We start from the raw sequence: 14080 nt of genomic DNA, 5'->3' as shown, positions 1-14080 counted from the left end.
GAGACCATCCTTAATTCATTAATTGCACATCTTAAAAAGCTCCAACCACAGACTTGTGTTTTTTCTTCCTTTTACTGTTTCCAGTCAGACTCTGCAGATTCGGTCTGTTGCCTGCATTGATTCAGCTTTGTCAGTCTGCATACTGCGTGGCTGCCCGCTGATTTGGTGATTACTGGAGACAAGCTTTGAACAAACCACTTTTTAGAGGACACCAAACTGGTCCTGTGCCTGCCGCTGATTACTGGTACTGACCAGAGCTTTTATTGTCTCTGAACAGTTTAACTGGCAGAAGTTGAAACAGCCCAGAACTGTCACGTTGCTGAATGGGCATCGTGTGAATGTGGCATTTCAAAGCAAGCCCAGAGTCTTTTTCTTTCTTTCTGAATCACATTTGGATTCAGATCCCACAAATCTTAATAACTGTTCAACACGATTAGGCTTCTTTACTCTGTTAACCTCACAGCCGGGACCATAAGCAGTAGTTTCAAGATTTGCTTCCTTGCCTAATGGCTCTCTACGCTGGCAACAGAACTGGCTGCACTTGGAAACATCCCATTTTATTTCCCCCATGACAGAACATCTGTATATAGATGAGCTGTGTGATTTTCTATCTATTGGGGACACTGCAAATTAGATCTTTGATCGGAAGCCTGCTTGTTCAATGCACTTGAAATAAATAAATAAATGAATGAATCAAAACTTAATTATGTGTGACTCAACCACACACAGTTGATTAATGGGTGTACTCAATAAGAAACTCTTTGAACTTTGAGTCTATGTGTCAACACCGTTGCTAATCGTATCACCCTCAATTAACTTTGCTTCTTACAACTGGATAAACCCCTTTGGAGGAGGAGAAAGTAGGCTGAGAGAGCATGTGTCTGTGCATACCCCCTGCCCCAGCCCTCCACCCCAGCCCTCCACCCCCTCTTTACAGGACTGCCAGCCCGTCTAGAGTTATTCCAGGAATGCGTTGAACATGGCTGCCGCGATGAAGGCGCAGAAAACGGGACTGCTGGAACTTCGAGTGACCGTGGACCGCTGGATCCGGGTGTTGGCCACACTTACCGAGGACACTCTGACAATAAACCCCGGCGAGGGCGCCGAGGTGCCCGCAAAGCCCAGTCCGAGTCCCGCAGGTGCTGTCAACGGAGACCCCCCGAACCTCAGCTTGTCCCCGGTCCCGGAAACCATCACCAACGTGAAGCGCACCGTGCGAGTTACCAAGCAAGATGTGGGGGGACTGGGGATCAGTATCAAAGGTACGGCTGCTTAATAGAAGTGACGCTAGAACTTTAGAACCGACGACTGAATGTTTGTTAACAAGTTGTGGCCGGGAGTTGCTGCGAAGCGTCTTGTCACCGAGGGCGAAAACCCGAGTCAGTTAAGTTAGCTAACTTTAAAGTGGTCGGACAAACATGCAGTGCATTAAAGTCACAACAGATTAAGCGCCATTGTTTGCACAGAAGAATATGACAGTTGTGATTATTCTCACCTCGACGGGGAACCATTTCAGCTGCTAATTACCGTCGTGTAACGTTGAAGTGGATGTCTGAGAGTCTGCTGTCCAACCGCACACCAGTCACAGCGAGCAAAACCCCAAAATAACTCCGTTTAGTGAATAAAAGAATCAAGATGCAGCAGATTTACTCGTCTTCCTCCAGTATCACTGATATAAAACTTTCTCTACTTTGGATTTATTGTGTGCCCAACACAACACATTCTCCAAACAGAACGTTAAACATTCAAGACAATAAAGGGACATGCGGTTATAATAATGTTTTGTGCTTTAAAAACTGTTTTCATTATGATTTACATTGGCAAGATTTACTGGATGGCGTCTCGATGAATTCAGTTTAACATTTTGTTGAAGCAACTGACAAAAAAAAGAAGAAGAAAAAAAAAAGGAAACCCGGTCTGTCCATTGGGGGCTAAAATAATCAGCATTAATCAGTCTAAATGACAGAGTGTGAGCTGAACAAGTAGGAAAGTGCAAGTTAGTGCAGGTTAGGTCTGTAATGATGTTAGAGGTGTTCCCCGAAGAGCTAATTACACATTTAAAACATGGCACCTTTTTTTTTTTTTTTTAAATTATAAAACTTTTCTCATGATTAGGGCTTTAATTAACCAAAAGGTGCTGACAAAAAAACCAGCCCATCAAAACTGAGAGCACACTTGCAGTTTGCTGCCAGTTCTGATTTCGCTTGGCTGTAAATGTAGACTGTAGCACATATAAAAGGGACTTTATATGTGTCTCAAGAAAATGATGAAGAATTCATTTTGTGCGTGTTTTGAATCTTTGATCTTGAAGTAACCAGAGGTATTGTGATTCAGATGAACTTTGTTTTGTGTAATCCATGCGTTGCAGTGCGCTGAGCAGCTCACTCACACACAGCGACAGCTGCTGCACTTCAAGGTTTGCGTCGATGTTGATGTTCTCACCTCTGAATGGGAAAAGCGAGGCTAGCTCCACCGATGAAAGCCTTTTCCTGGAGTGTTTCTCCGACCTGCAGCGACAGGCCGTTATCTCCGCGGCGAGATCTCAGTGTGAGGAAGAGTGGGAAGGATGAACAACGGGAAACTATGTAAATATGAAAAAAAGATCAAAAGGAAAGTACAGACATGGCTCAGGTGGAGAAATACTTTGGTCTGATTTACTGTAGGTGGTCCACATAGACCGCTGCTGTGTTTAACTCCAGTTTACTGGTTACTCTGTCGATTACCTCCTGAGTAATTTCTGCCTTTCTTTTCATACAGAAGGCTGCCTATACGATGCCCCTTAACAAACAGCAAGGCTGTAAATGGCAAGATAAGAAATGTTTTCTCATCCGTTCTATTTGCAACATGTGTTTGAACTTGCACGTGTGGGAGTTCCGGCCACCCCCCCTTCCTGCAGGTTTGTGTTCACAGGTGATCGCTTGACAGCTGCCTGACACTCGGTGTCGATTTGACAGATCACTTTAAAGTTTGCAGCATTGTTTCAAAGATGGCTCGTCGTCATAGCTGCTTGTGACGTTGTTCATTTGAGTTCCCCCGCCATTGCCACCAAAAGCAGAACAAAGCCAGGCCCTAATGACATAAATGTAATGTCCGTCTCTTTGGAAATGGGTGGTTTTGAAAATGAGACAGCATGTTAATAAAACAAAAGCATAGCTGGCAGCCTCATGGCTTGACATTGTTGTGACTCCGGCTGTTCAAAGGCAGGGAGGGAGAAAGGGTATAACAGAACGATAGAAAGAGAAATGCACAGGCTCAAAGATCGAGCTGGAGACGGTATGGGACATGGAACGAGTCCAAGAGGCTGAAGGGGTAAAGGGGATGGGCAGGATTTGGGAAAAGTGTCAGACTGAAGAAGGGAAATGCAAATGAAAGAAGGCCCAAGTTGTTGTGGGCTAGCTGACACCGCATTGTGAACAGCTGAGAGGAGCAGGCCACAGCAGTCGGTTGTCATTGGCCAAAGATGAAAGCTATGTGGCTGGGAGTGGAGTACTCCAGTGGTGTTAATTTTAGGGAGCCCGCACCAGCTTCCAGAGGAGCATGGAGGCAACCTTTACTCACATGGCTAAATTTAAGAGGGGAGGCCGGGAAGCTAGACTCCAGGTCTCTAGACAGGCCGATCGGTCAAAGTAAGCGGAAGACTGCCTCTGCAGACCTCTTGATTTTTTTTGCTTAGCCAACCATTTGCAAGGTTGTGAGTTTGGCAACAGGAAAAGTGACAGAAACTGTAAAGTTTCAGATCAGGCATTTATGGAAAACGGTCATAAAAAAAAGCCCTGCTTTACAAAAACTAAGTGCGCCGTGTAGAACAGAGAGCTGTGACAGGGCCATGTTATCCACTGTGTAGCGTCCCCTCTTCTCTTCACAACGGCCTGTAAACCTCTCAGAACTGTGAGGATCGGTTGCTGAAGCCTTGGGAGAGGAATGTTGTCCCGTTGCTGTCTGATATAGGATTCTAGTTTTTCAACCAGCCTGGGTGTGCATTGTGGTATTTTGTGTCTCATGATGCTTCCAAGGTTTTCAGTTCAGTGAAAGGTCTGGACTGCAGGCAGGTCAGTCCAGCACCCGGACTCTTCCACTCCAGAGCTAAGCTGTTGTAATAGATGCGGTCTGTCACTGAGCGTCGTCTTGTGAAAATATGCAATGCGTTCCCCCGAAAAATATGTTTTCAGGATGGGAGCATTTGCCGCTCTAACACCCGTGTATACCCTTCAGACCGGTGGTGCCTTTCCATAGGCACTAACGCAGCCCCATAGCTTCAGTAATGCAGGCTTTTGAACTGAGCGCTGATAACAAACCGAATGGTGTATTCTTTCTCTTTTAATCTAGAGGCTGCAGCCCCCCATGATTTCCAAAATATGAATTTCAAATGTTGATTCACTGACCACAGAGCAGTTTGCCTTTAAATGAACTTTGGCCCAGAGAAGATGGCGGCGTTTCACAAACAGCTTCTTCTTTGCATGATAGAGCTTCAGCCTGCATTTGTGGATGGCACGGCCCAACTGTGTTCACAGACAATCATTTCTGGAAGTGTTCCTGAGCCCACTCAGTTATTTCCATGGTACATTCCTCTATTTAATGCAGTGCTGCTGAGGGTACAAACTACATTTTCGGGTGTGTCCATTGCGCACAGAAATGTAGTAATGGAATAATCAAAGTCATTGCAGTGGTGTTTTTTTTGTTGTTGCCGTTATTCTGCTCCACCATTTGGAGACACCGTTTTTTTGCAAATCTGCCCATCTTTACTTTTGAGACTCCCTCCCAATGGTGCTCTTTTTACGATCATGTTACTGACCTGTTGCCAATGACCCTAATCAGTTCCGCAACATGTTCCTCAACCTGTTTCTTTTCCAGCCTTTCGTTGCCCCCCCCAACTCCCCTGAGATGTGGGGCTGCAGGCAGATTCAAGGCATTTTACATGAAATAGTAAAATGTTGCACTTTCGACATTTGATATGTTTTCTATGTTCAGTTCTGAAAAAAAATCATTATCGGTTTATGAGTTTTGCAAATCTTGGCACCCTATGTTCATTTCTCTTTTTCATGGCACCATTTTTTCAAAATCGGGGCTGTAAAACTGTCCCAGCCTTGTTTCCCTAACTAGAGTTCTCACGGGGCTCTGCATTTCTATCATCGGTATTTAAAACCCACACGTTTATTTTGTTGTCTTATCTAGTTTTCCTGTTGTCTCTTTCACTGTTGATAAGCACACACTGTGCAATTTAGCTGATGAAGTGCTGATCGTGCTGAATTCTTTGAGAGGCGATTTATCTCAAAATACTCAGTGCTGCAACAAAATGAGCTAATTGGGCACATGTCAGTAGTGTGCGTGCCAATACTATTCATTTACCTGCCACAAGCAGCACTAGTTGCCCCGGCCGCGCGGCCAGCGCTGCCGCCCACCTGTCAGCTGAATGACAGGCCATCAGCTGGAAGGTGCTGAACTGTTTGACATGGAGTAATAAAAGTAGGAATGGGAAGAAAATAACGGTTGTGTGGGAGTGGCAGACATACTGATGGTTATTTTTGCTTTTATATGTTTATTTAGCTGTCATGTCAGTAAATAGTGTTTTATACTTGAGTTAAACCTCAAAGCGCATGAGGAAGATGAACGGAGAGGAGACATACATTTGGAAAAGGGCTCATGTGCGCCGCTCCTGTCGCTGTTGTTTACCTTTGTCTCTTTCAACTGCTGCCTTAGTGTACCCCACATCCATTTGGTGGTGATGCAAAATCATTTTGACACCAATGACACCCCTCTGTCACTTTGACACTGATGGCACGATCATCTCTTGGCTGACTCAAAGGAGCGAGATCCTTTTTCCTGCTTCTCCAGAGGAAGGCAGGAGTGCAGTTGGTAAATTGGGCAGTGCTGTAATGAGCACTCTAGCAGCATCAGATGAACCAAACCCATGTCGGTTTTAATGAATCTGAAAGGTCATCGGCCAGGTGTTGTCCTAAAATTCCAAGTTAAAGTTAAGATCTTTTTGAATTTTTGAGCTTTCGTTTGGTTTGCGCTCAGATGAGTGGCCCAGTTTTTGTTTCGTCTTTCAGCTATTTGAGAGTTTTTCCACCTTAAACTTTCTGCAGGCAAATCGAATTATGTTTTATTTTACCAGTTAATTTATTTTTACACTAAATGCCTTTAAATGAATCATTCGGAACTATTATTTACAATAGACTGGTAGTTATGAATGCTAATGCTGGAATTAAACCCTGTAAACCCTTCATGTCGCGGATTCAGATATCTCTGCCGTTTGTCCCCGTGGAGTTTCCATACTATGAAAGGAGATTATAGAGCACCGTAATTCAGAACACTGATGGTGGTGCAAACCTGGGCCAAAGGTAACCTGAATGTTAGAGAAGCAACTTGTGACTGAAAGGTATTTAAATTTAATCCTCAAACTTGCTGGGGGAGCTTTGATTGGGGTGAGTGGTCAGGACAGCGGATGCCAGTCTATTTGAATTGACATTCAAAACCTCACATAAAAAAAAATTAATCTTCATATCCCGTTGCTTCAAGTTCAGTGTAAAACCTTGTCTTCTGAAGAAATTGGTTGTATTACTTGAAACCACAGCCCTTTTATTGTTTTTCTCTGAATCAGAGGGAGACTGTAGCTTTCTTCCCTGCAAATAGATGTGGCCATTTATGTTTGTAAATCAAGACAAGACGGTTCCATAGAGGAATAATGTTTGCATGTTCTGGTGGAGCAGGGGACGGGAGCTAATTTGCTCAGATAACAGTCTTGTTCACAGTCCCAGCTAACTTTTTGGTCATGTCAAATATGTCCCCTTCTACTCAGTGTCCCCACAGCTCTAGGACTGGTGTAGCTAGGTAGACTATGCTGCACTTACATCCATTACTGCACAATATGCTGCATTCACTTTGGTCGGAAGAAAACAGTTAGGCCTACTTCATGAAATATTCTGCATTTGAGTCACATTTGAGTTATGTGAGCGTGCGTGCTGGTGAGAGTTGATGCTTTTTTCTACTCCCCTTTTTGCTGCTTTCCATTTTCTTCTCGCTTTTGTGCGTACACTCAAATATTGGCATTGACATTAATACCAGCCGAGCAATTGTCATCAAGCAGGCTGAGGCCCTTTTTTTGACATGCAGTTAAGAAGGCACGGCTGGCTTTTGCATAATGTTTTACCTCCTCTGTGCTCTGCACACTCACTTGACACATGCTCCAGAACGCGTGAAAACGGCTCTACACCGAAGGTAGTTTATGTTTTTTCTGAGGGTGGGTACCTTTCTGAAAAGAGAAAAAGAAAGAAAAGAAAAAGGTTTTAAAAAGTCTCAAAGTCATTACATTTCGTTGGCAAGAGTCTGATCTAAACAGCATTGGATGATCATGTATTGATTCGATGTGAGCAGAGAGGGGCTGATGTTACATGTGTGTGTGGAGTGGAAACGCTGAGGAAAATAGAAAGAGGCGACGGTATGAACTGAGACAATATTGTGAGAAAAATCCTAAATATATCTATTATAAAAGTTTAAAAGATGGTCGACTTTTTGCTTTAAATTGCTGGTTGAGCATGGAAAGTTTCAGTTTGGGCATCCCCATTTATTATAAAAGTAATAATGATTTGAAGTTAGGACTAACAGACTCCAAAAAGAGACACGTGAGGTATACCTAAAGTATTCCCCCCCTGAATATGCAACCTGTGTAAGATATACTTAAAATATATTAAATGTAATTCCCTTTTTAGATTACATTCTTTACGAGCTTGAGGGCTGACGTAATTTTCTGCTACCATCAGTAATGATATTTCTTATGAAGAGTGGAAGCCCACAGCAAGCATCCATTAGCTTACTAGCTGACCTTCTCCTTTAACAGAAAGAAAGGGAGGACGAGGACGTGCAGAAGTTATTCACGGGAGGGTTATTGCTGCTGTCTGCGTCTGTCCTCGTGTTCTTTATTTTAACTGCAGTCCACATACGTACCGCTGATTTCGATGCATAAATCAGAGGACTGCGGTGCTTAGATTCTAAGCAAGTGCTGAACGAAGGCTGTTTAATCGTGTTCACTTATTTTTCAAAAGTGTGTCCTCTCATTCTTATTTTTTTTTTTTAACTGTGTGGAGACCCCACCACAAGGCATGATGAGAAAAGACGTTATTATTCTGGGATCCTTGAATAGATTGTGCTATTAGGAAATATTTTGAAGCGCCTTTGTAAGTATGCAGCGCCGTGAGATATTCATAAAGGGATTTAAAAATGAAACAACTAAATGTTTTTTTTTGTTTTTTTTTCCCTTTGTTGTCATGCAGGTGGAAAGGAAAACAAGATGCCAATCCTCATCTCCAAAATTTTTAAAGGCCTGGCAGCTGACCAGACCGAGGCGCTTTATGTTGGCGATGCCATACTGTCTGTCAATGGCTATGACTTGCGGGAGGCCACACATGATGAGGCCGTGCAAGCACTGAAAAAAACTGGCAAAGAAGTCATCCTTGAAGGTAGGATTTTTCTTTTGTCTTGGGAAAAAACGATCAAACAGCATGCATAGATGCAGTCTTTCTTTCATTGTTCTTTTTCTACCTTGCGCTTCACATCTGCCTTGATGACTAACTACAAGACACACAAAATAGGTAATAAATATGTTATCTGCATGATGATGAAGCATTTTTATAAGCCATAGATCAGGCAGCCTTACACCTACCCCGTCCAATCTCCACAGCTCTGAATAGGTGGAAACGAAGGAATCACGTGACACCGTGATATGTTTTGATGCAGGAGTTAGTATTTAAGTCCGATATAGGACGAGATGCGAGAGACACTCTATCAAATCCATTCTTTGATCAGATTTTCTCAGAAATATGTAAATAATGAATTGAACAGAAGCAGTGAGAGGAAACGGAAGACTGAAAACTCAAGAGTATTGTCATGGCGCGCACGTCTGAGCGTCACTAAGCGAACAGTCTTCCTAAACATCAAACATTTTTGGCTCCGATATGAGTTTTAAGTTCATGTTTGTGCTGAGAACAAAGGAGAAAGTAGGAAGAAGGACCTTCCACGTATGGGAAGAGTGGACAGTGCAGGTGTTTTTCTTCCTTCTTGGCCTCACTGTTTGACATAAACTGTCACAGCAAAGATTCAGTGTCTCACAGCCCTTTTCTGTCTCATTTGTTCCATACGGCTTTGTGCTGGATGTGTTCATGTGTGGATGTGAGAGTGTCAGTCTGCCGGCAGGTGGGAAACAACAAGGAGAATCTCAGATGTGATTTTTAATGGTGAGGACACGGCAGAGGGATTAAAGACAATCTTCACTCTCTCTAAATGATTGCCTCACAGGAATTTGGGAACTTAACTTATTTTATGTTGGTTGGTTGAGTGATTAATAAATCCATTACAAATACAAAATTTCTTTAGACAAAGGTTGAGGCAAGTCTTGGACTGGCTTTTATTAAGAATTTGTTTTCGGCAGATTGAACATGACACGTTGTTGTTTTGGATATTCATTTGTCAGAGTCAGTCAGAATGGTTACATGCACAGATGAGAGCTACAGTCAAGGCTTAGCTTGGTGATAAAACCGGACCACTAGCCTTGTCCCGGTGTACGTGCATGGGAGCGGGATTAATTTACCTACTGAAGTATGTTCAACGCCGCAGCACTGTGGATGTGTGGGGAAACATTCGCAACTGCGGTATCATTGTACATGAGAGTAAAGCTGAACTCCCCGCCCAGGCGTCTGTAAGTTCCTTGAATTGGTCATTTTGACGCGTTGCTCCATTTGGGTCTAGTTGAGCATATAAATGCTAACACGATTCAAACTCCACCTGCATTATTTTGGTGTGTCAATCTGGTTTGGAAAAGCTTGATGTTCGACGATTTCAGTTGGACCAACGTGCTTTAGAAGTACGGATTTGGTCACACAGAGGCGAACAGTCCACGTCAGACCGTAGTTTAGAAACTCACATTGTATACGTCCATGTGAAAACCGAGTATGTCCAAAACTTTCCTCATGAGCTGAGTTACGGTAGTAGATATTGTAAATTAAAGGCGTTTGAAAGGTTCTAGATGCGGCCGTGTTCTAGGCTGTGTTATGACTGCTCGTTGCTACCCCTGCTTATGATGGCTGTTGTGTTGTTGATCAGCCTGATGCCTTTTTAGTTTGTGTTCTTTACAGCTTGGAAAGCTTTTTTTTAGGGCTGGGCAACGATTCAAATTTTTAATCTAATTAATCAAATTATTTCCCTGATTAATCACGATTAATCACATTTGTACGCAAAATCCAAAAGTTAATTAAAAAGTAGTGTATAGCTTTTAGCATTTAGTTTTATTTTAAATGTGCTGCCATATGAATGAAAGTGCCATAACATTTGTTGTGCAAACACACTTTTAACATCAGCATTTTTATTATTAGTTTTTATGTAGAAGCCTCACTCCACTGTCTGTTTCCTTGAATGACTTGCTGGTATCAATTGTGTGTTTTGCCTTTAAGTGATATTTTAGACTGGAACTACTACGGTGAGAAGACAATTCAACTTGGCAGTGTTTTCAGATGACTTTGGTTCTGTCGACTCCGCCGTCTGGAAGAACTTTAAAATGAAAATGGCCGAGTAAAAGTTCCATGTTTGGTGGATCCCGCTAATTACTTTCTTTCCGCAGCAGACAGCAACAGACTTTTACTAAATAAAAGCCTGTGAGCAACAGACTTTTACATTAATAAATAAATCAGGAGTGGTCTGTGATGTAGTGGGTTGAGCAGGCGCCCCATGTACAAGAGGCTATAGTCCTCGCTGCAGCTGGCCCCGGTTTGAGTCCCGCTTCGGATGACCCTGTGCTGCATGTTGTTCCCCCTCTCTCTGCTTCCTGTCTCTCTGAACTTTCCTATCCATTAAAGGCACAAAAGCCCAAAAAAATAATATTATTTCTATATTTTTTTAAAATAAAATTTAAAAAAAAAATAGATAAAACCTGCGTTAATGCGCGATAAAATATTTATCGGCCGGAAAAGGGTGGAATGCTCTTTCCGGGTCGGGCATGAGATCCTTCCCCAAGTGGAGGAGTTCAAGTATCTCGGGGTCTTGTTCACGAGTGAGGGACGAATGGAGCAGGAGATTGACAGACGGATCGGTGCGGCGTCTGCAGTGATGCGGGCTCTGCACCGGCCCGTCGTGGTGAAGAAGGAGCTGAGCCAGAAGGCGAAGCTCTCGATTTACCGGTCAATCTATAGCCCCTTTCACACTGCGAGCCGCTACCTTAGCGGGTCCAAATTGTACCTTCGACCCGCGTCGAGCAATGTGAACGCTTGGCGTGTTGGTGACCCGTGTCGCCTGAAGCCGAGTTCAGGGGGCGTTGCCTAGTGGCAGAGCGTCACACGAAACACAGAAAATGCTGGGCGTGTACAATGACGTAGGCACAAGCCATGCGTCGGAGGTAGGGTTAAATACACCTTGAGGACTCGTTTTTGCAATTGTATATGCAGTTCATGGAGATGTTATTTTACGGGTGTGGATGGTTACAACGTGGGATGCCGCCGAAGAACAATACAAGAGCACTATAGTCCCCGAAATGTGGCGGTAAATAACGTCCTCTGCTCGGAGGCTGAGGAGCTCGCGGACCTCCTTGTCTCCCCAGTTGGCCATATTAAAAAATGTCTCGAACTTGATGTAGGCTAAAACAGAGTAAAACTTGTCCTCACTTGTCGCTGTTGTTCTGAATCAGCTGTCCATTCTGTCTTTTAAACTCCTCACGTCACGCCACGCCCACGTCTGACCCGCGTCGATTGCGTTCACACCAAACTCGGCTCGGCAAAAAGACTAGGGTCCGACGCGGGTCGAAAGGCGAGTCGAGTTGACGCGGCAGCCCGGGTCGGCAGTGTGAACGCAACAGCGGACACGCTAAATTCGCGGATTAAACGCGGGTTATTCCTCAGTGTGAAAGGGGCTACTGTTCCTATCCTGACCTATGGTCACGAGCTGTGGGTAGTGACCGAAAGAACAAGATCGCGAATACAAGCGGCCGAAATGAGTTTCCTCCGCAGGGTGTCTGGGCTCTCCCTTAGAGATAGGGTGAGAAGCTCGGTCATCCGGGAGGGGCTCGGAGTAGAACCACTTCTCCTCCGCTTCGAGAGGAGTCAGATGAGGTGGCTCGGGCATCTGGTTAGGATGCCTCCTGGACGCCTCCCCGGTGAGGTGTTCCGGGCCCGTCCCACTGGGAAGAGGCCCCGGGGAAGACCCAGGACACATTGGAGATACTATGTTTCTCGGCTGGCCTGGGAACACCTCGGGGTCCCCCCAGAAGAGCTGGAGGAAGTGGTCGGGGACAGGGACGTCTGGGTTTCTTTGCTCAAGGCTTAAATATTAAACTGGGTTGCTACACCGTCTGAATTTGAAGAGTTACCATTTAGCCGGTTCGCTTGCCTAATGGGGTGGCCTCTGTCAACAGAGAAGACACCCAGAGAGCTTTGGCTGGGGGAAATCATCACAAATCTGCCTGTCTTACATGTCCACAATCAGGCAGAAAAGTGTTGCTATCAGACAGCTCAAACAGCGCTGCTCTGTGATCTGTCATGTCAGGAATCATTTCATGGTTTTCCTTTCCCTCTGAGGACCTGATAGAGGAGTGAGGAGACGGAAGAAGCTTGAAGGCTCACTGGGGTTGTGTGTGTCATGCTGTTCTGCTGCATGTGTGCGTGTCGGCCTTACTCGGACACGGCAGGGCTGCTCGATGCATATCAGTGTTGCAAAGCTTTAGAATATTTTTAAGCAATATTAGAAGAATCTTTTTTTTTGCAACAATTTAGGACTATGAGCCTGCAATTTTCAACATTCTATTTCCATTCTGTTTCATTATTATGCCAATACTTGTATGAATTCAGATGACATGAAGTTCAAATAGAATGTTTTATTTTGGTTTTTGGCATTTTGCCAAGATACTCAGAGACACAGTCAGAAAGTAACTCTTTCTTGGCACCATTACAGTGTTAAAGGTTAGGCCTCTCTCACATGTGCAAAGCAACAAGCATCCACCACTGCTGTGCTCAAGGCGGTTGTCAATGCTCACAACACAGACGGCCTTGACTGAGATCAAGGTGAAGCTGCCTCAATCACATTAAAATATCTGGAGAGCGTGAACAGTAATACTTGAATCTGTCAGATAAGTGCTTCATAACATTCAAAGAAGTGACGTTAGAGACACGGTTGGCATTCTGCACCTGGGGCGGGATTTTTCTTTTCAGACGTCTATAGAAGTATTTTGCGCTAAAAATGTATCTTTCACGTATGCAGTTTGTAGCTCCACATGCAAGGAACTTATTATAAGCTCTGTCTCATAAAGCTGTCTTATCACGGCAACGAAATGTCTTTAAAGACAAGATTTGTCTCCTTCAGTGAGAGTGTAGTACTAAAAGGTGTCTTAAAATGGTCTGCATGCATAAAACCTAAAGAGTAAGAGATATTATAAGATATAGTAAGAGATTTTGATTTATTTATTCAAGGGTTCAGGTTTTCCAGCTGCACATGTGTGGCGCGGCTGGAAATACTTTTGCCATTGTACAGTATCAAGTTTACCAATATCATATGATTTCAATGGGCCACACAGTTGCTTAGCAGCCTACAGAGCAGGAAAAGGGCTGCACTGGCCAGCTTCCAGATGTGAACGTGCGTGCAAGTGGCCCTTCTCACCATAAATATGAATTAGTGCATGGTGATTGTATTTGAAAGTAAAACAACGAGAGTCCTCCTTGACCTTACTGTCACACTTTCTATCAAAATTGTGATGGGATAATCAATGTGTGCGTATGCGAGAGGACGTGAGAGGGTCAGATAAATTCATAACAGACGAAATGAAACCATAAAAGCACAGCTGCTTTCATTTCCTCCCAGCGACATTTACAGCTTGTTTGTATGTGTGTGTTTGTGTAAGGGTGCAAGAATACATGCTGTGCTGTACCTGTGTGTGTGTGTGTTTGTGTTTCTGCTGCATGAGACCTTCTGTGTCTGCACAGCATTTTCCATGTGACAAACTGTATGTGGGACTGCCATCAGGATTAATGTTAAAGTTACTGTATTGGTTTTTGTGAAATGTTAATTCCAAAAACGCAACGACACAATTAGACACAGCCTCACATTTGTC

General features: G+C 43.9%; 1 protein-coding gene across 1 annotated transcript in view; it reads left to right on the top strand.

Moving 5' to 3' along the window:
• The first annotated feature begins 926 nt into the window (after positions 1–926).
• snta1 (syntrophin, alpha 1) overlaps positions 927–14080 on the top strand; it is a 37050-nt gene continuing 23896 nt past the window's right edge. Inside the window, exons 1-2 of the mRNA XM_075461508.1 lie at positions 927–1262; positions 8271–8456. Coding sequence (XP_075317623.1) covers positions 980–1262; positions 8271–8456 — 469 coding nt within the window. The 5' untranslated portion in view covers positions 927–979. The remainder of the gene's footprint in view (positions 1263–8270; positions 8457–14080) is intronic.

Source organism: Odontesthes bonariensis, chromosome 3 (assembly GCF_027942865.1).
Source record: "Odontesthes bonariensis isolate fOdoBon6 chromosome 3, fOdoBon6.hap1, whole genome shotgun sequence".
NCBI lineage: Eukaryota > Metazoa > Chordata > Actinopteri > Atheriniformes > Atherinopsidae > Odontesthes > Odontesthes bonariensis.
The sequence above is the reverse complement of the archived record's forward strand: the minus strand, read 5'-3'. Positions and strand labels throughout refer to the sequence as shown.